Source organism: Semicossyphus pulcher, unplaced genomic scaffold, assembly GCF_022749685.1.
Source record: "Semicossyphus pulcher isolate SPU_LCO1_2020_fin unplaced genomic scaffold, fSemPul1.0.p SCAF_2, whole genome shotgun sequence".
NCBI classification, from domain to species: Eukaryota; Metazoa; Chordata; class Actinopteri; order Labriformes; family Labridae; genus Semicossyphus; species Semicossyphus pulcher.
The window spans coordinates 26,580,930-26,603,059 of record NW_027211693.1 but is presented as its reverse complement, the minus strand read 5'-3'; the positions used below and the strand labels follow the sequence as shown (position 1 = coordinate 26,603,059).

Below are 22,130 nucleotides of genomic sequence, written 5' to 3'. Positions count from 1 at the left end.
GTGGGATACAGTGGAGCTTAAAAACAACAAAATATTAAGGCGTGCAAAAACAACACCCAGGAAATGACAGATCCAAATGGCTCGCTATTTTTATCGCCCGAGTCAGAGCTGCATCATAGCCCGTGGCTCACACTGTCAAAATGATCGTTCTAATTCTTTGCCATGAAAAAATTCAATTAGACTATCATTAGACCGGGCTGATGATGAGGTTCTGTTTATCGTTAACTGCACATTATTCGATTCTTCATTTAACAGGCAGCGCCTCATTTACTGATGATCCATTTAACAAATGCTTTTCTAAAAGTTTTCTTTCGGCGGAAAATGTCGAGTTTTGGGCCGTGTGCGTCGACAGACTCGCACAGGAAAAAAGGAAAGAAAAACATTCTTACAGTTTTTTGTTTGACACAAGCTAACACGACACGTTCTCCTTCCTGCCAGTTTGACTCTCAAGCATATGAGTACATGTGAGAAAACAAAGGGAGTGGAGGGAGGTTTAACTGGTGGATTGTTGTATACAGTCCCCCCCCCCAAAAAAAGGAGCAAAAAGGCGTGCATGCATGTATGGAGCAGTGCGAGTGAGAGCAGCAGAAGGGGCTTGAAGGCACTTGTGGTCGTGGATTAGCTGCTACATCCCCGACAGAAAGTGGTAGCAGGAGAGAAGAGGCTAAAGCCGAGCCCTCTTTTCGTGAGGGTTTTTCCTTTTCCAACAATAAAGAGGGGAACAGATTGACTCCTATAGGGCCAGCACTGTCTGTTCTTCTGTTCCTGCATCCCATTTTCTATAAATCTCCACATTCAAACCCTCCCAGAAAGGAATCGACTGTAGTTGGAGCTGCACTTGGAAGCCTCTGGGACTGAATTTGGCTTTGCAGCCCCTGTCCCTGCTGGAGAATCAACCAGATGCCATTGTTACTACTGCACATCCTTTTGCCTTTGCATCGCATTATCTCACTTCCAGCGTGCGCATATTCCCACACACGAATCCACACAGGCGTACGCCAAAGGTCTACATACCGATCACCCACGAGTTCCTCTCAAAACCCTGGAGACGCAGAACACAGGCTAACAAGGGAACGGGGGATGAAAACAGAGCGCTGGAAGAGACGCGGCGCAGGAGGGAAAAGTGGCAGGGTGGAGGACATCTTTCCTCAGAATCAAACTGTGCATATTTTCATCTTTGCACATAGACCAACTCCCACAGGACATCAGTATGCCAAACCAAAGGCCTGCTGCGTCTGTTTACTCTGCGCTACAAGAGCGGAGACTGAATCAAACTCATTTCTGTAAAGAGAAATTATATCTCCTTTGATACCGCTGCGTGTGTGAAGGCAAAAACTCGCTATCAAAGCCGCCTCATCGAGCAGATAAGTCCTGTTCCAATACCTTCGAGGAGCTAAACGCCGGCTTGACAAACAGTGACCAAACCCTGCTTCATAAAAACACGCCGGTCAAATATAGAAGGCGGCGGAGATATATAAAAACAGTTGAAGTCAAGCGCAAAAATCGGCAAACCTTTGATTTTATCCGAAAGCTGGAAAAACTAAATGATAGCTTTTACGGGGAGCATCCTCGCAGCCTCTGAGTTTGTTTACAGGGGCGCCTGGCAACACTGCTTATACGTTGGCCTTGAGAAACAGTCCAGCACTATAATATAAGCCAGATAACATCTACAATATCACATACACTGGAGCTCCGAACGCAAACAACGGCTTTAAAGTTTGTTTATCTCCCCGCACACCTTCCCAATTATAATGTCAAGAGAATCACGTCCGCGCATCAGCAAACAATTTCCCTTCCTGACGACAGGCCTGCGAGACATATTTAGGAGAAATAAACGCACGGGAATTCAGATGGAACTCGGTAACACGGCTGCTTTTTGCTGCATGTTAAGTGTATGCATGTGTGTATGTTGGTGAATAGATATGTCCTGACAGTCTGGCAGCCTCCATCAGAGCCCTGCGTCTCCGTCAGACCGCAGGCTGACTGACTGATGAGGGGCGAGCAGCAAAGTGGAAAATGAGAGGAGAGGAGGAGGAGGAGGAATAAAAAGAGGAGGAGGAGGTGTGAAAGAGGAGCAGAGATGGCAACATGGTGGCAGAGGAGAGGTGAGGAGATTGTAGAGGGATTGGAGCATGCGAGAGAGGTGATGAAAAAAGCTTGAAAAAGAAGAGGACGCTGGTTTAGTAGCTCGTGTGGGTGTGCGTGTCTGTGTTTGTGTTGCGCGCGTGTACCAGCAGGAACTTGTGTAGGTGAGTGGCAGGGTGTAATAAGAAATGTGACCTATTGATTGGCTGTAGAAAGATGTCAGAGCTCGGCGCGCAGGGGGTTGGAGGCAGCAGTGGTGGCATGAGGACAAGACAAAATGGCTTCCTTCCTGTTCTTCTTCTTCTTCTCTGTGCGATTATTTCATCTGCTCGGTTTAGATGCGCTCGCCAACACTTCTTTAGCATCCAACCCGAGACTTGGCTGTGTGACAGATAAAATCTGATTATTATATGATTATGATGTGTGGTTAAGGTAACAGCGCCCGAGGGCTGCGGCGCGTTATCATGTGAGAGTGTTAAACAGAGGAGGAAGTGGGCTTCCCCAGATTGACAATCCAATTAAACGACTGTGTGGTGTGTTAAGAGCGGCTGCAGACCACCCTGGGAGATGATGAACAATACCACATTTCTGGCCTGGATTTAGATGGACTGTCTGTGCAGCCATATGTGTGAAAAAAGCATCTAAATGCATTGCTCTATAGCTCAAACACAATCATCCTCTTCATCTCTGCTCCTCCAGGCTATCATATATGAAAGGTGCGAGTGGACCCTGCAAGCAAGGCAGGGAGGATAAAAGAGCAAGGCTTGACCTTGATGATGTTGCTTCACTCTCAGTCTTGTCAACAGCAACTAGTCCACTATTCAACCTATAGAAATCTCCCCTTTGCAACCAGCGCCTCCCCTCACGGAGCACCTTGTCAGTGTATCTCTGTTTGCAGGAGAGCAGTTCAGAGGTGTGAGCACACAAGAAGCCTATAGACACACCAAACAATTCAAATGCCACGCAGGTGATTGATTAGCTGACCTGACCCGGACTCTCGCGTCAATGAGATGGATCATGAAAGAGCATCAAAGGGAGGATGCGCGCGCGTGTGTGTGTGTGCATGTGACAAGCACCTAATGCTGCTATAAAGGGACGATCATTGCTGATCAAGTGCCAGACTCCCTGCCAATTATTGATGAGGTTGTTTGATTTTTAGAGGACAGGAGAGAAGAGGAGGGAAGAGGAAGTGTGGCATAAACTTTCCATATTATGATAGTCATACCTTTTCTTGCTCTGATCTTTCACCGCACACTCCTACAACTTCTCTTTCCTTTACCTAAAGGCCCTTTCTGTACAGGTTGAGCAGTATTTTGGGTTCTGTTGGTGGGTTGTAAAACAATGCGGAGGCCTGTTCTTGGATGATGTCACATATACATCCTTCAAGAAGGGCTGAAATCATTGTACAGATTACTCATCATGGTGAGTAATTTGGCTGAATAATTTGACATTAAAATGTACAGTTAGCAATCTTCAATCTGTGAGTGTGCCTCTGTCAAGGTCTTAATAATATCATATGTAATCTCAGCTTGAAGAGACGCCCCCTGCTGACTGGCTGCAGTATAGGTCATAAAGCCCGCCTCCTTCATGTTAACAGATGGGACATGAGTCATAAATCACGTCAATACATGTCAAATACATTTTTCTCAAACATGGTTTCTGTCATTATAGTTAGTTCTTATCCTGCTGATTTACGTCCAAGTTTTTCTGACAAGTTTATTTATGAATTACTTATTTGATGCTGTAAAAAGGATGATTGACAGCTCTGCTAACGCATACACCTCCTGCAGTCGATCTGTTCCAGATTAGCAGAGTAGAGGAGGAACGGTGAGAGGAAACGTAACTAAAACAATCACTACAGTCATTGAAGTTTACATATTTGTGAACGGCTGCTTCAGACCAACACAAGAAGCTGTTCTGCTGTTAAACACGCCGGCGTGCGGAATCTTTGCTGTTTTTTCGGCAATGTACGGTAGTGGTTAGCGGAAGTGGCCGATCTCTACTGCACAACTCTGGCTTCAAATGACGTCACCACCGCAAGATGGCAGCGCCCGTCACAGGGGCATCAATTTGGTACAATGAGAGCAGATGGAGACGCGTTGTCCATCTTACATATGTAGTCATTGATCTAAACAATGACCATTATGATGTCATAATGATGTCATATGTGTTATCTCAGCTTGAAGAGACTATAAATTTATATCAGGCAAAGTGACAAATTAGGATTGTGAATTCTGAACAATTAAGTCATTTTTCAAGGCAGGAAGGGCATTAAAGAAGAGATTTTAAGAAGTTGCATTATGGGAAATGTAGGAGCCAGCATTTCTTGAGTTTAAAGGCCACGATAGAGGTTGAATGTCAGCATATCTCAGCTTCTGCTGCACAAATAACAACCATTCTTTTTAAAATCAGTCTCTTGTGAGTCTCCCAACTTTATGGAAGTTCAATACAAAATCGCCGGAGAGCCTCTTTAAAATTTGCATTAATATATGGAGCTGATTTGTACGTGCTATAAAATGCATGCTCCTTTACCACAGATTTAGCTGAAGGCAGAACATGTCGGGTGAGAGAGGGAACAGATTTTGTTTCTTCTGAGGCGAGTTAAATGCATCCTTCATTGTTTCCTGTAAGCCTTATGTTGCGTCACATATCCGACGCAATGTGCTTGTTCCCTTTAATCTGCGTCTCCAGTTTATGTTCCTCCTCGCCTTGTTCCTTCCAATATCTGCCCGGCTGCAAACCATGCCATGTCGACCAATTTATGCGGAGACGCATTGTCCCATACGGAGCCCATCTAGACAATCAAGCCCACCTGATGAGACCCTGGGGGAGATGAAGGGAGGAAGGGGTGAGGAAGGAAGGAGGGAGGATAGCACATACAGGAGTTAGAGGGGGAGGAAGATGAGGGTGGGAAAGAGGCGCCGAAAAACAATGAGGCAAAATCAGAAGATAAACGAGGCGCTATTTCAGTGGCAGGATTTATGTACTGTCAACATTACCCTCGCTATTAGGGGGAATCCAATTACTCTGCGCCTCTCCTCTCCTTTCTCTCCGGGAGGGGGGGAAATAAGGGAGCAAAAGAGTGAAGGATGAAAAGAAACTGGAGAGGGAGAACAAGAACACCTCTGCATGATTTATCCAATTTCCAACACATATTTAGAAATTAAGGAGAGGGAGAAGGAGAGGGAAGGCAGAATGGACACAAAAAGTGAGTGAAAGCGACAGAACGAAGCGGGATGCGGCGTAAAAGAATAACACAAAGAGTAAAAAGAAGTGACTGAAAGCTCCTGCGCATGTGAGAGAGAGAGGGGAGGAATTATGAAAGGGAGCGAGGGGAAGGGGATATTTGGAAAGACAGAAGCTCCCTCTAGATTTAATTGCATGCACCTCCGCTTTTAAATGGCTGATAAATTATACATGAAGGATGCTAAGACAATAATTATGAGCTGTTTTAGCGCGGAACAGCGGGATGAGGACAGACAGACAGCGGCGGAGGAGTGGAAGGCTCGAGTCGGCCAAGAAATCCGCCACGGAAAAATCTCTGGAGGATGCGGCGGGTCCGTGAGAGGTAAGAATCGCAGTGCATTATCGTGATATCATGGAGGCTGCATGGAGCAAATGAGTAGTGGGTAAGTCTGAGTGAAGCATCGACACACACACACACACACACACTGGATTTCCCTTCAGTACTTCGCCCTCAGGTTAGAGCCCCAGCAGCTTTGGCCCCTCAGATTTTTGGCTTTGTTTGTGTGACCTAGCCTGCAGCACAAACACACACACACACCTAAAGCAAGGATGCTTTAGGTGTGCATTTATAGCTCTCTGTCAATACTTGCCTAACATATCCTCCACTGAACTCTTTTATTCTCAATCATTCTCGCACAGCGTCCATCCATATCAGTAGACTTTTAAGCAGCGACGATATATTCTTCCTCCGTCTCTTGATAATCATTATAAATCTCTATTAAACCCCCACCTTCTGGATAAATGGGGAGTGTCAGGCCACATCTGGCACTCTTTGTGAATGTGTGTGTGTGTGTCTGTGTGTGAGGGGTTTGAAATCTATAGCTCAGAGTGTGGGATAAAAGAGGTGGAAATGAGAGAAATACAAATTGACAATCTTGCAAAAACACAAGGATGACAGAAAATCAAACATCTCTTCCCCGCACACCGCTCGTCCTCGGCTCTCTCTGTGCGTGCGAGTGTGTGTGTGTGTGTGTTTTCTTGATCCCTTCTTCTTGTTTTTCAGGGCTTGTTCGAAAGCTGCAGCCAGTGATCGCAGCAGTACTGTTGTGCCCTAAAGCACAGCCACTTAACCCAGGCTAACTCACTCACTCAATACACTCAATACCCAGTCGGGCAAAAAACGGAGAGCCTGCAACGGCATGCTGCTTAGCATAAAGGCTATAAAAAGACACAGAGCCGCGCTAATGCTGTGTCCACAGTCCGTGTACTTGTCATATCTGCTATAGCTGAGGGTGGAAAGCTGTGTGTGTGCGCCTGTGTTTGTGTGCAAGGTCCTTAGTGGCTAGCTTGGGGCACCGCCGCCCTCGATGGCACCATCAGCTCGCAGGCAGATTGCGACTTAGCTCTAACTGCTTTCCTCTGCTTGCTGTACAAACACACACTCCTCCGCACACACACACACACACACTGAAACGAAAGGTCAATTCCTTGCCACACCACTGGTCTGCCCAAGAAACCTGAATTGATTGATTTGACTCGAATCCACCGCAGGCCGAGAGAGAGTGGGAGAGAAGACGGACAGACGACTGACAGCACAGATAGAGAGAGAGAGAGATAAGACGGAGAGAGAGAGAGAGGAACGCGGGATGAGAGGTTGAGAGAAAGTCAGGAGGAGAAAAATATGTTCCTGTGTGTGTTTTATGCTGTAAAATGTAAAAGAGCAACACCTCAAAATGCAAAACATCCAAGCCAACGTTTCTGTCATTATCTATTATCATCACTCCCACACGCACACACACACACACACACACACACACACACACCTTGGTGTGAACCTGGCACTGTAAAAGTGTGCGAGGCGAGGTGCGATTGGATCACTCTATTCTAGTCGTGGTGTCGGAGGGGGCAGATTTTGTGTGAACAGATGGTGTTTACCTAGTAGCAGGTCGGTTGGATCACCTAACCACCCCCCTCCACCGACCATACCATTTTAGCACCGTCGACCATTTACACACACACACGCAGGCGAGCACACACTGATGCAGAAAAAAAAACAGACCATCATACACACCAGTCCTCTCATCTGAATGAGGGGCGATAACTCACCAAGCCGCTGTCGGGGAAAGGATAGAGATAAACGAGGGGTGACGAAATGAGAGAGAAAGAGAGCAGCGAGCAGGAGCAGCAGAGATACAGAGAGAACAAGGGATTGGAGCGGAGGCGAGAGGAGGAGAGGAGAATGGGGCCATTGGTGTTTTTTTTTCTGGTCTGTAGTTATGTAGGTCACTTTTCCCTCCGACTCGGGAGTGGGGAATTTGTAAATCTGACATAATAAGGCATTTGGCCCGCAGTGACGCTTCTGAAGACGTTCTGTCTTTCTTTGCACCGTTAGCCGAACGCTGCTTTACCTGGTGATCTGAGGGGGGGGGAAAGGGGAGGGAGAGAGAGAGAGAGAGGGAGGGAGGATGAATGGAAGGAGGACGGCTGATTAGTTTTTTGCCGGGGGAGGGAGAAGTGAGAAAAATGAGGAATATTTAAATGGAAATAAGAGTCTTCTCACACGTACACGAGCACACAACAGGAAGGGAAGCAGGGACTCTGATAGGCCTCTGAATGTCAGAGGAAACCCGGAATGTTCTCAGAGACTTTTCTGGCTCCTTTGAACCTCTTTCATAAGAAGCAGAGGGAGATCTGAGGTACAGTGACAATTCCCAATCTCATTAATAATTCACCTGGAAGCTGCGACCACTCCAAATTAAAAAAACAAGAAGAAAATGAAATTCCAAACATCCTGTGGGAATGTTTTCTTGATGACACTGCATGTCCTGTCAGTCTCGTAACATTGTAAAATGTGCACATGCAGGCATACACACACACACACACACACACACACACACACACAGAGGAGCAGACGGTGCAGTGTATGAGGTCTGACAGTGCTCTCCAAGGATCAGCTTGTGTTGCTAAAATAAGGCTGTGTCTGGAAAGAGGTGGATTCCCCTTGAGTGGGGCACAGAAGAGCACTAAAAGCTAAGTGGAGATGAAAAAAATTGCCTCTAGAACTGGAGGGAAGAGCGAGAGGATGAAGGAGAGCGAGAGGAGAGAGGGTGAAGGGCAGGAGAGGGATGGAAACAAAATCAAGGACGGAGAGGGAAGGAAGGGAGCGGAGGGGTTATAATGCTGATTTATATTTCAGAAGCATGGCTTAACATTTTACTTCTGAAGTCAATCAGATCTCATTCTCATCTCCTTGAATAATTGGCTGCATGTGTCGGACTAATTATCTTCACATGATGTACAATGAAAGCATTACTAAATGTGGTCATTATTTAAGAAAGCGTGTGCTATCAATCATACTGCTGTTAACAAACCAAGAAAATATATATCCATTTATAATTAATTGACAATAATTTATATTATGGATAATTTATATTACTGAATACTTTATAGCAACACATAATAACTTTTAATGACTTTTTCAATCCATACACACCTCTGCACCTTTCACTGCAGGCTTAGATGGGTAGTATGTAAATATTGTACAGGAGAAGAAATGTGCATTTCTATTGTTACTTCATTTATATTTATATATATTTTAATTAATCTGTATGTGTATATGTGTATTTATATGAGTCTGTGTGTATATGTGAAAATGGCTGTATATGTGTATATGTATGTATACATATGTATATATACAGTATGTGTATATATGTGTATGTTTGCATGTACAGTATGTATGTGTGTATACGTGCAAATGTATATGTATGTATGTGTATATATATATACATATATGTGTGTGTGTGTGTATGTGAGTATATGTATATGTACGTATGTATGAATGTTTGTATATATGTGTATATATATATGTATGTATGTAGGCTACTGTATGTATGTGTGTATATATGTTTATATGTATATGTATATATGTGTGTGTATAGGTATATGTATGTATATGTATGTATATGTATATACATGTGTGCGTGCGTGTGTGTTTGTTTGTATTCTAGCCAACAGCTTATTCTCGACATAAGGACCAATATCTGCCTCTGTTACTGTACACACCTAATATACATACATATATATATATATATATATATATATATATATATATATATATATATATAACACTCCATACCTGCTCTGACACTCAGCACCTTAAAGCTTTTTTGCACTTCTGGTTAGATGCTAAACGGCCTTCGTTGTTCAGTGCTTGTACTGTACAATAAAGTTGAATGTAATCTAATCCATCCCTATGTTGTTAGTACAAACTGCGAGATGAGGATATAAAGTATTATCTTCAGTACTTTGATTGTATTGTTTTTTCGACTCCAGCTTAAACATGCATTATGCAATTATGATAATAAACATTGCAAATTGAAAATCTGTCTATAAATGTGTGTTTGCCTTCTTGACTCCAGATTAGCGAGCACAAGCAATTTGATCAATTTAATCCATAAGTAACATAATTGTTAGTAACAGCTCTTTATATCCTAAAAATATGCACACACTATTTTTGATGCAACCGGTGCAGACAGACTTGCGCTGAGTCGGTGTCTCAGTTAAGTCGCGAACTACTTTACAACTCGGAGCCGAAGCGGCCGATAAGCACATGGAACAAGGGTGTTACATTGGCAACATGACTGAGAGCTTTTTACTCTCCTCTCCGCTCCGCCATGCGACATTCTGCCTCCGCTCCTGTTTCTCTCCCTCTGTTTCCGCTCGCCTCTCTTTTATGCCTACATGCCTCTCTGATCCTCGCCCTCTCTCTCTCTCTCTGCTTCTCCACCTGTGCCTGTGTGTAGGTACATTCCTTCTCCATTAGCTGCTTTCGTTGCTATACAAGGGGACACCGGGAGGGAAAGTCTGGAGAAATGAGAAAGAGGGAAGGATGACAGGAAATGATAGACGTGGATGGATGCAGCGCCTCGTCCGTGTGCCATCACTCATACATGAGGTGCTGGAAAATTACAGGTTTAAGGGGGAATTGTATGGAAAACAAGAGGCAAAGACACAACAAGAGCAGGAGCAAAATAATAGCTTTGCAGGTTGCAGCACTGTCTTTAAGTGGGATTGTTTTGTGCATGTGTGCGTGTGAACAATCACAGTATGTGCGTGATTTTTTGGCAGGGCAGCGCGACCCAGGGCAGATCCAATACTTCCTGTATGTCTGCTTTCAAAGAATTGACGTCCGTCCTTGGTTGTTCCAAATCAATCCGTCCCCCGTACTTCACCTGTACCTGACTTCAACATCTGCTAAGTTATTTTTCCAGATAACCTTAAGGGCGGAATTCCCCCGACGCTTTAAGCAAAGCGCTCTTTCTCACGACAGTATCCATTGTTTTAATAAAAGCATTTGCGCTCTCACTGCTGGCAGAGGCTGGAAAACAGAAACATTAAAATGAGCTGCTTTTTACGGCATCCTTGAGAAAGACAAAAAAATAGAACACCTTTGATACCTTTCACTCGCCCGTCACTCTCGCTTTTTTCTGATTTCCCGCTTTATTTATTTGCCACCTTATTTGCTTGTATTGTTTGTTTGTTCTCAAAGATGAGTTTACAGGGCCTGAAATTGGCAAGTGGTGCTTTAAATTTGTGCGGCCTTGATCGGGTCACGCAGCTAACAAAACAGACAGAGAGGACTGACGCTCGGGCGGAGAGACCTAGCTGTGTTTTAAAATATTCTGGAGGGTGGAGGCTTTTATCAGGAGGCTTTGGTGTGCGCTCCTGCGGTCGTCGCCTCCTGGCCGCCTATTCTAATTGAGACCGCGACAAAAGGAAACGCAGAGTCCCCTCTCTGATGCCAATGCAGGCTGGGTAATATCCTCGCCGTGTCCCCTGCGTGCTGTTCAATCTCACCCGGTCGGAGTGAGTGTGATAGAGGGAGATATGAACGCATGAGCACAGGGAGGCTGTAAACAACCTGAACCTGCTCTCTGAGCGCTCCCTGTCTGCGCGGGGAGCGACCGAGAGATAGCAGATGAGACGAGCTGGAGTGTGTTTGAGGAGGAACACTCCTCCTACTGTCTCCTCTGTCTGTCTTTTTTCCCTTTTCTCTCTGCAATCCCTCTCTCCCTGCGAGCCGGTGTGTGCGTTTGAGTGGGTGAAACACTGCCACGGTCCTATAGTTTCCCTTGAGACACTACTTCAAACAGACTGGAGAAGTACTGCCAAAGGTTCACTCGCTGCACGTGTGTGTGTGCGTCGTGTCTATACGCACAGACGCTTTCTATGCCTCCATGTCCTCTCAACAACTCTTATAGTTTTTTCACTACACTACGTATGCGCAGCTCCCAAAACAAACTGTCATCAAAGTGGCGCTCGAAAACTCAAACACCCTCTCGCTCTTTTTCTAAACACACATGACACTCGCAGTGGAACACACACACGCGCAGACAGACGTAATTAAAGAAATCCGTGTTGTCTATTAAGCGTGACGGCCCCCCCTGCTGCGGGAGACATATTAAAACCAGGATTAGCCCAAAACAATTACAAAATGCTACAGATAGACCCTTTACCCGCCCCCTGGATGGTGCTGTAAGTGTGTGTGTGTTCGATCGCCTGCGTCCCCTTATGTGCGCTTTAAACACGAGTTCCTCTGCTCACATTGCTCTCGCATCTTATGTTTTATTTAACACTGGTGAGCAAAAGGCAGCAGGGACCTTGAAGCAGTGTGCAGCACTAAATAAAAACCACTTTGAACAGTGCAACGGCAATGACTCAAGACTCATTATATTGGAATATGTGTCGTTACACTCAAACAGTGATGTGTGCAGTTAACAATGTTAAGCACGCTGACGACAAGAGCGCGAACACAAGTATACAAATAAAAAAAACAGGTGGGGGAGTGATTTGCTCTCATTACTGGGTCTGAAAATTCAATATTTTGTGCTTCACCTGGAAAGTACAAAACCATTATCCCCCAACACAGCCTCTCCTAATCTGTTCCTCCTTTTCTTTCGCCCTCCGTCTTTCCCTCAGCGACTTTTGTGCCGCTCTTTGCCAGGTCTATTTGTATATTTATATTCTTCTTCTCCTGTCGTACACACTCCAGGTCTTCTGACGTTGCCTTCCAGTGTGTCACAGTGTAAAAAAAAAAATCTTACGTCTCGTCTATAAATCATTAAATGGCTCAGCCCCAAGATACATGGCTGACTCGCTCGTACAATATGAAACTACTACGGCTCTTAAATCATCCTGAGATGGTTTGTTTGCCGCTCCCGGAGTAAGAGCAAAGATCAGTGTGTCTTCATGTTACCTTGTGGAACACGTTAGCTAAAGGATCTGAGGTGTTCGTCCCTATACGTGTCTCCATGTATTCTTTCTTTCTTATGATGTGATTGACTTCGGAATGAGCTCTTCTCCACTGATCTCCCTTGTGCAAACATTTGTCTTTAATTCTTCACTTTTAATTTCTTTTTAAACAATTTTTGCATGTAAAATAGTTCAAATCAAATCCTCCTTTAACTCTTTCCTCCATCCCTCCCGCTCTTACTCTCGTTCCTCCATCTCTGCCTCTCCATCTCCTCCTCTGCAGAAGAAGTGGGAAGTCTACCTGCTGGATAATCCTGCATTACATCCTTAATCCCCTCAACGTGTTCACACACACACCCAAACACACACACACACACACACACACACACACACGAGCATGCATTCGTACATGCACGCACACACATAATGCTAACAATACATACATGTGCATTATCAAATGTCATGTTTAATTAAACCTTATTACACTTTTAATTGTTACCCCACTAGTGAAGTCGTACTGTTGAAGCAAACATGGAAGCTCAGTCGCCGCTGTGACACTCGCAGATTGAACAAGCGCAGCCTCTGCACATAATGGACTGTCACCAAAGGATCTGACACTGCGCTGTCTAAGAATATCTCAAGGAAAATAAGAACCAGAGGCATACGGGAGAAGGAGCCGGAGGTGTATGTGTGTTTGCATATGTGCGTGTTCTCCAGTGGGCGAAGGGTAAAGGGTGAGAGAAATGAGAGCGATAGAAAATAAAAACAGTGTGAGAGACGGAGAGAGAGCAGCGGGTGAGAAACAGACAGCGGGAGGAGAGGAGACGGAGGGAGTGTGGAGCTGTGCTTCTCATTAAGAAGTGGCTCCGGGGTCCAGTCGCTTTCCATTGATTTGTCTAAAATCCAAAAGCTCCGCCATCGACAAGCTCGGCGTCCTCAAGTCCCCGTCGAAGCCGACAAGTCAACACAGCACGCCAACCAATGCTGAGTCAAATCACTCATTCTTTCTTTTTTTACACTACAGAATATTCTGCGCGAGTCATCTCAGGACATCCTCATATAACAGTAAAATCTTTACAGTGGGAATGATGGAATATTTCACCAGATGTCAGTCACATTAGAAGTCAAATGGATCCAACAAAATCCTTTTAATTTCTCCCATGAGTGTGTCTGGTTTCACATTCTCTAGACCCTATTCCAGAGCACTTGTGTCTCCATGTGTGTGTGCTGCTGCCTGAATAGCCTATGAATAGAGGCCATAGCCAATCAATAGCAATCTACGGCCAGCCTTCGCAATGCTAATGGAACTGTGCAGGAGCTGGCATTTGGCCAGTGCCATCACTGCAGCATCAGTCTCAAAGCACACACACACGCGCGCGGGGAGAGAAAAAGGTTAGAGACACAAGAGGTGAGCGTCACAATGTGTGTCAATATGAGGGACAAAGAGGGAGAGACGCGGACCGGGAGAGAGATGGATGTGCGGTGTGACATTGTTTAGGTGATCAAGAATGATCGATGGAATCATTTCACCGCCCCCTCTGCCCCGCTGCACGGCCCATCTCCCCTCATCTCCCCCTTAAGCTTTGGTCATTAGGAACACACACACATTGTAACACACGCATGCAAAGACTGAGTTTCACTTTGTCATCATCCCTACGGCAAGGTCACAGCGTCCCGTCTCCTCAAATACACCTTCTGTAGTACGGCGGCTGGAGTCTGGTGTGTGTGTTTGTGTGAAGGAGTCATTAAGGCTTGTAATGTACAGCAAAAGTGGGTTATGTAACGGTAACACATTGAGTCACAAAGTCATATAGTGACTCAAGTATCACAACACTGACCTTTACAAGTCCTTTCACCTTCTACAGTTCAAAGCAGAGCTACTATACTGTACTGGGGAAGCTCCTCTGAGCTGCACAGGCCCGTACGCTGTGACTGAATATCACAGTGGGAAGAAAAAGAGGAGGAAAAAAAGCTGCCATGTTCCTCCAGTTAATCATCTCTTCGTGGAAGTGAGCACATTACGTGGAGTTAATTGAGGGAAAAGGGGAAAAAACATTTCAGTCGAATGTGTCACCCACCTCACAAAATTGATGGACGGCTAATGTACCTTTTCTTTCCAAGAAGAGTCATTTCGGTGTGTTCATCAAAGTAATTTGAAAGTGATAAAACTAACTCTATAATGCATTACTGTCTGAAGAAGAGAGGCGCGCAGTCCTCGCTGTGATTTAAAGGACACGTGTAATCGATGATATCTTTGTTGGAAACGAACGTGACAGAGTGGGTGGATGTAAAGCTCTGCAAAACAAGGCAGACGGCTTATTGTAATACAAATATTTTGTTACTGAGGTTCTTCTACTTCATTACGACATTAGAGTAGAGTTTTCATGTATCTGTACTTCAGTATAACTGTTTCTGACAGCGTTTTAATTTTAACACAAATATCTGTACTATTTTGGCCAATGTGTTCGGCCTTTTTAAGTGTTGCGAGTAAACAGCAAATCTACTCTGGCTGAACAAACAAAGAAAAGATGGAAAGCGACCGTCAGCGAGGAAAATCAAGAGTTACAACCGGAGCCAACTGTCGGCGTCACACATGCAACACTGTCTGGATGTCTGGGAAGTGTGCTCCCGCAATTACCGTTTATCGCCATAGGTGATTTTCAAGATTAGCACTTTAAACACCCGATAGACACAACATGATGTAACAGACGAAAGGGAAACTTGACTGCAGCGACGAGGCCTTCAGTGACCTTCAGGGAGAACTTGAAGCTACATGGACGAATGTGAACAAGCCAACAATGCCAACGACGTTAGAGCAGATTCAGAGCAGCAAGAGACTCAGAATCTAACTGATTCACACATTGGAGCAAATTTAAAGTTTACTACTTTCTGTATTTTCTTTTATTTCAGTTGAAGTTTGACTTCAATTGAAATTTTTGCACAGAAACAGCCGGTAGAAATGTACATCTGAGGGCTACTTTCTGCTTTTATTCTGTGCTTTATTTTTACCCCAGTAAAGGCATCAAATGTGTTCTTCTGCTTTTACAAGAGCCTTTTTTATACACAGGTATCTGTATTTCTACTTGAGTAAAAATGGTATGTATTTCTGCCACCTCTGCCTTTCCACAATTGCTAAGCAAAAACAACTTCCCTTCAGTGCTTGTGAAACAATCGAATATCTGACCTATTTTTCTCCAGAAGCAGCGCGGCAAACTACCTGACTGTCTCCAAGCAGGAGCAACACTCTTTGAAAGTGCACCTCTCTAACGCGTGAGCCATTGTCCTCACCCCATCCCTCAAAATCGCTTTCACATCTGTCGCGACGTGACAGTCAGGGAGGCAGGCCCGGGAGCTGTCGGGGCGGAGTGACTCAGTCTGGGCTAGAGGAAAAGGGTACTTTCTCCTCCTTTTTTTATGTTAATAACACAGACCTGAGGAGAGTGAAAGCAGGGTGAGATGCAGGGGGAGAGAACAAAGGGAGAGGTGAAGAGTTCAGAAAGCCAGAGTCGGCGTTTTGGTGGGGAAGGATATTAAAGATGAAGGGAGGTGCAGCGAAGGAGGAGACGCGGACGGGAGGGAGCAGCAGCAGAGAGGCAGAGATAGCGGAGGAATGGGGGACATTAGATAAGATGAAGAATGGAGAGGAGAATGGTTAGTCGGGTTTTTGAGTCTACAAACAACGCTGTGATGAGTCAATGAGTCACCGCTGTCGCCGCCTCCCCAGAAGGTATAATGAGGCCATGGAGATGAAGGATGGAAACTCGAAGACAAAACCTCCTTTCCTGCAGAAACGCTGGGATCAATTTGTCACTTCAGCATGACTGTAATTGTGACACTTTCATCTGTCACATAGTTAGCTCTGGCACAGATCGATCACTTAGCGGGTTAGCGTTGCATGGCTAACAAATGGGATAACACTGCATCCTCCACAGCTGCTCTGATTGAGGATATGATGCTTTCTTGCTTAGAGGAAAATTAAAAGGTGAATGAAGATGATGAATAATATTCTTCTTCTTTATTAATATGCGGCGTGAAGTAAGTGAAAGCATTTAAATTAACTCCCATGTCAGCTTTTGTTTTCTTTCTTCTTTTTATAAACGAGCTCTTTAAATGTGAGCAGAAAAAAGGCGGCGATGAGAGGACAATGACTCGACAGCGTCAGGTGTGGATGGAGGGATGCTCGGAGATATGAGAGGAGTGGGATGTGTTGGGGTGTAGGTGACACACATGGCAGCGCCACATGCAGATGGTGCACATGGATGAGCAGCCAGGGTAGTGAAGCATAAAAGCAGCCAGCTCGCTGATCACACACGCACGCACACACACATACATGCATGCACACGCTCAAAAGCATGCTGAGATCACCGGTTAGCTTGCCAGCCCTTTACTCACCCAAATCACCACTGTGAAAATTAATACCTCCAACCGTCCATACAAAAACCAGCCACACGCTCTATAGCAGACACACACACACACACTCAAAAAAAATCAATATGCGTTAAATATTTACATAGGAAAGTGCATCCATAAAATTTGCGAGGGAAACCTTTTTGAAACATTTTAAAAGTCGGTTCAATAAAAAAAAAAACAGTCTAAGATCCTTACGTTTTAATATCTGACGTGTTAATCTTAACGATTTCCTTTCCCATTTCCTTTTCTTCAGAACGGACTTGGAAAAACTGAGATTGACTGCCGGCTGACTGCTTTCCCATCAGCGTGACACCCAACACAAACGCAGCCACACACAAGTGCTTACCTGATGAGAGACGGGACAGATTGAACGATATATAAAAAAAAACACACACACACACACACACACAACCCCCCCCACCTCCTCCTCCTCCCGCCTTTTCCACATGATTTCAAACATGCACACAAAAGCCATCAAAGCGCACACATTATACACAAACGCACAGGCGCTGACGGCCCGTACACACAATAAAGCATAGTGCGTCGGGGAGGACACAGGGGGCTGAAAGCAATCTTCCCACTGACCTTGAGTGGGGAGGACAAAACGTGTGATGGAGGGAGAGAAAAAAACCCCAATGCGAGGAAAAGGAGTGAAATACATAATCTATCTCCACTGGCAGAGGGAAACAAATGCTTTCACTGTGATTGAGGACACATCGCCCTCACACATCAACACACACACACTCACATTTTGGCTTAAAGAAGACTGGATGGAAAGCAGAGAAAAACTCATTTTCCTAAAGCAGGAGGGGAACACAAGAGAGAGGAACGGAGAAAGTGAAGCAAAGAAAGAAGATGATGGAGGGAAGTGGGGGGGGGGAGCAGTGGGTGGAGAGAATAGAGGAGTCAGTAAAGAGGCCAAACTAGGTGGAAACAAAGAGGGGAGAGGGAGCGAAGCAGACAGAGACAGATGGACGGAGTAAAGAGAGCGAAGGGAGAAAGAGAGATGACTGCTAGTGACCGGCCTTTGTAGATGACTGTCGTTGTTCACTTTCGAGTCAGCTTCACTGAGGCAAAGTCTTAATGACTCACGGCCCCGATACTCCGCATAATCAAGCTGTGCATGTGTGGGTCTGCATGTCTACGCGTGTGCGTGCCTGCGTGCGTAAGAGCCACTAGTCTTGTAACAGAGAACTTTATTACCATCTGTTCCCACACATGCTTATTTGTTTAGCCGCGACACGCACGTCTTCTTCAATCGCTTTGCTATTTTTTTTCTCTCTCCCACTCCGCGCCTCCTCCAATCACCTCTCCCTTTGTGGCCTCCTCTCCCCCCCTTGCACGTCACTCCACGCGTGGAGGGGTTCTACTCAAATAAACAGCGTCCGACCCCCCCCTCTTAAAAAAAAAAATCACGCCCATTATCTCAGTGGCTTCCTAACTACCTCGCTCGTGGTGGTGAAATGGAATCGCGTTCGAGTCATTTTAATCAAAGGATGTGTGTGTGTTCCTCTGAGTCTGTGTCACTGTGTGTGTGTGTGTGTGTGTGTGTGTGTGTGTGTGTCTCAGTACCTGTAGAGGCCATTAGGTGGAGCTGGTGCCTGACTGAGAGACAGACAGTGAGAGAGGGGAGAATGGCAGGACGGATAGCTGAATGAAATGGGAGAGAGGCTTCACTCTCTTCTACCTGTTATCATCAATTTCTCCGGCAGTGTGTTTTTAAGGATCCCATCAGCGCGTTGTAGGCTGTCCAGGAGCATCAATTATTCATGCCTCTGTGAGTATCACTTGGTAGTGGTAGTATGTTACTGGTTGGAAGACAGATAATCATATTTGAGTAGAAAATACGGTATAATTGACCTTTTTCATGCCATGCATTTTAATTAGCCGCACCAGGAGAGGCCCAGGTGTGGCTAATAACGTTAACGATGTCCCAGTCAGCCACACCAGTAAACAAACCTGCACAATAACCCAATCTGGAGCACCAGCCGTCGTTAATGTTATTAAACACACCTGTGCTTTCCCTACTATGGCATGTCAAAGGCTCGCGGTCATTTAACTCCAACTACAGGCACACATCTTAGCCCAAAACTACAAGCAGCATTTACATAATTCAGCGTGAGTCCTTTTGATTTCAACTTTTCCTGCAGGGGCCCCCTCACACGAGCTGGACCCGCTGTGAAATTCCTCACAATAAGATTCAGACGTGTCCAAACCCACACAGACCCTCCTCGGATTTGTGAAAATGCGCAGACACATGCGCACCTGCGCTCGCACAGATCTTGTTGGCAGTTGAGAGAAAAAGGGACGGTAGCCCGGAGGAAGGGCAGGTGTCCACAGATGGAGCTCTCTCTGTGTCTCTCTCTCCCTCTCCCTCGCTTTCTCTCTCTCTCTTTCTCTGCCACAGATGGACCCAATCACACCTATTTCTCTCTCACATGCCCTATAGCTACATAATCAGCGTGAGTGTGTGTGAGCGTGTCTGACTTGTTTATTTTGTCACATGAAAAGGGTGTCTTCTGAATGAGTCTTTAAATATGCGTGTGTCTGGCGTGGCGCTAGCCTACAGCAGAGCACATGTGGTGTTTGCTGCGTGAAGCAGTGGTCGCTACAATTTGGAAACTTAAACTTCCATAAATCTATCAGTTAATTTAGGCCGAATTACAAGTTGCAGTTTATGTAAATGCCTCCTCAAAGACGCACCAGTGTTTCCGAGCACAGCATGAAAATGAATCCTAAGATTTCAAAGTGTCCACTGTCTCCGAAAAACATTAAATTTTACTTCCTATTTGCATGTTTGGTGACAGCTGAACACGTGTGAGGTGGCCTGCAGAGGGTCTGTCTGTCTCAGATGGCAGGGGGTCCCGCTAGCCAATGGGACCACCCGCTCGGTAAAGCAGGAAGTGAACCACCGATCTGTCATCTGTCTTCATAAGCCCACCAGTCAGGACCCTGCTAATTAGTCACCATGGAAACCATGGCTAATTCCCTGGTCTGCCATGCCAATCACGTCCTGTCTGTGGCAGCAATCAGAAAGGCACATTTATCCACCGCTGGGCCGGATCCGTGTAACAGATGTGTGTGTGCGTACGTGTTGGTGGGTGTCTTTGTGTTTGTGTGTACGCATGTGGGCGGCTCGGAGAATTTGTGTGTGTGTGTGAGCGTGTGAAAGGCCTTAGACAATGTTGCCTTTATGTTTTACACACACACACACACATCCTGAATGTTTGTTCAGAAAGGAGGCAGATGTGTCGGAGCTGCTGAGAGGGGTGTGTGCCATGTTGTGATTGTCTGTGGGAACTGTTTGATTAGCTTGACGAGTGCTAGCAATCCCCTCACACCCACAAAGCAGTCAAACAACTATTATATGACACACGCAGGCACAAACACACACATAGATGCAGACGCAGAGATATACAGTAGACACACTTAACCTCTTCCCTGAGGTCAAACTGTTCTGTCACACAAAGCATCCCCTCCTGTCTCATGTAACCTACACCTTCACAAGTGGAGTCAGCGACGAATCAGAGCAGTTTAGCTTTAAATCAAATCCTCACCACATCTAAATATTCTATCAATTAATCAGCACTGGATTAGAAAGGCAAATAACCTTGTAAATATTGAGGAACACACACATGAATAAATTATGGATTGAAGCTGAGCAGGGGCAGCCTGCGTCCCGTCCGTTTCTCGCCATCAGCTACCTGTCAATCACTGTAATTACCATCAACTGGAACGTGCTCACCAGAAAGCTCGGGGCCGACACACACAAGTGCGCACTTACATATTCACAGACTTTAAATCAATGACCAATGAACACACGGACGCGCACACACCAGCGCAGAATCCCATACGAGCAGCACATACTGACATTCGCGGATGCCAATCATAACTTCAAGCGCACATCAAAGACAAGTTCTGTTCCTATGTATGCCGTTTGATCACCAGCGCCGCCGCCTCCGCCGGGTACACACATATTCTCACACACACACACACTCTACCATATGTGCATGTAACCTACATTACATTCAGGCATTAAAATCCAAGATGCATAGGTTGGAAGACGATAGAGCGATATTTCAGGATGGTTTTCTGTTTGAGTGTTCCCATCCAGAGAAGAAGAAACGCGGGGATTGGCTACAGTCAAGTTACAGCGACGCTCCATTGTTCCTCACTCTGTTCTCTGGAGAGAATACAGCACAATAGCATCTGTCTGCTGCGGGGACAAAGAAGTATCCGAGGGTCTTACCTGTCTCGTGAGAGAGGGTCTTGGCTCGTCCGGTGTTGCCTGAGTGATGCATCGCTCCGTACTTGTCTCTCTTTCTGATTAACCCTCTACCCTTATCTCCTCTCCTCCACACTCCACTCCTCTCCGCTCCCTGAAGAGTCCTCTTTTCTTGATTCTCAATCTTTTTGCACCCTGTTTTCTCCTCTCTTTCCACAAAGTCCTTGCTGCCTGTCCTCTCTCCCCTCGCTGTTGTTCTTCCTCACTCTTGTTTTCCTTTCTTCTCCCCTCTCCGTCTGTTCGCCGTGAAGAACAATCCGCTCGCTGAGTGCCGGAGCAGGAGGAGAGAGAGGGTGGGAGAGAGAGAGATAGAGCAGGAGCCCGAGAGACACACACACACGCTCGCGTGGCGTGGATCGACACACTTGCACACGTGTAGCTGTGGCACTGCAGAGACAAACGCCACACACAGAAACACCAGAGGGGGAAAAAGATGAGCTCAATGCCCTGCACTCCTTTCCTGTCCTGCAGGTCTTTTAGTCTCCCTCCTGTTTCTAGTCCTCAGTCCTTTTTTTTGCTCAATCCGTCACAGATCGAGGCCGGTTCAGGCAAAGGGGAACGGATGGATGAGGAGACACTGAGAGAGAAAGAGAGAGTGCCTTTCAGCCTGTGGCAGGCAGAGCAAAAGAGAAGGAGAGATGTGGCTGCGGCTCCATCCTCCATCTGCCCACAGCTGAGACTGAGAGCAGACTCAACACACACACGCGCGCGCAAGCTCTCTCTCTCTCTCCTCCTCTCTCCTCTCTCTCCCAGCAGCGCCGCACCACCAGGATGGAGGGGGAGGAAGGATGACGGCGGGAGCTAACGAATGAGCCAAAGGGAGAGAGAAAAGGGGGTAGGGGTGAGACAGCGAAAGAGGGAAAGCGTAGTGGCAGAGAGGAGGAGGAGGAAGAGGAGGAGGAGGTGGCAACAA

General features: G+C 45.9%; 1 protein-coding gene across 2 annotated transcripts in view; it reads right to left on the bottom strand.

Moving 5' to 3' along the window:
• tenm2a (teneurin transmembrane protein 2a) overlaps positions 1-21,593 on the bottom strand; it is a 111,706-nt gene extending 90,113 nt beyond the window's left edge. For both annotated transcript variants that reach the window (XM_069670430.1, XM_069670431.1), the window contains exon 1: positions 21,182-21,593. In XM_069670430.1, the coding sequence (XP_069526531.1) occupies positions 21,182-21,233 (52 nt within the window). In that variant the 5' untranslated portion in view covers positions 21,234-21,593. The remainder of the gene's footprint in view (positions 1-21,181) is intronic.
• Between the last annotated feature and the right edge of the window lie 537 nt (positions 21,594-22,130).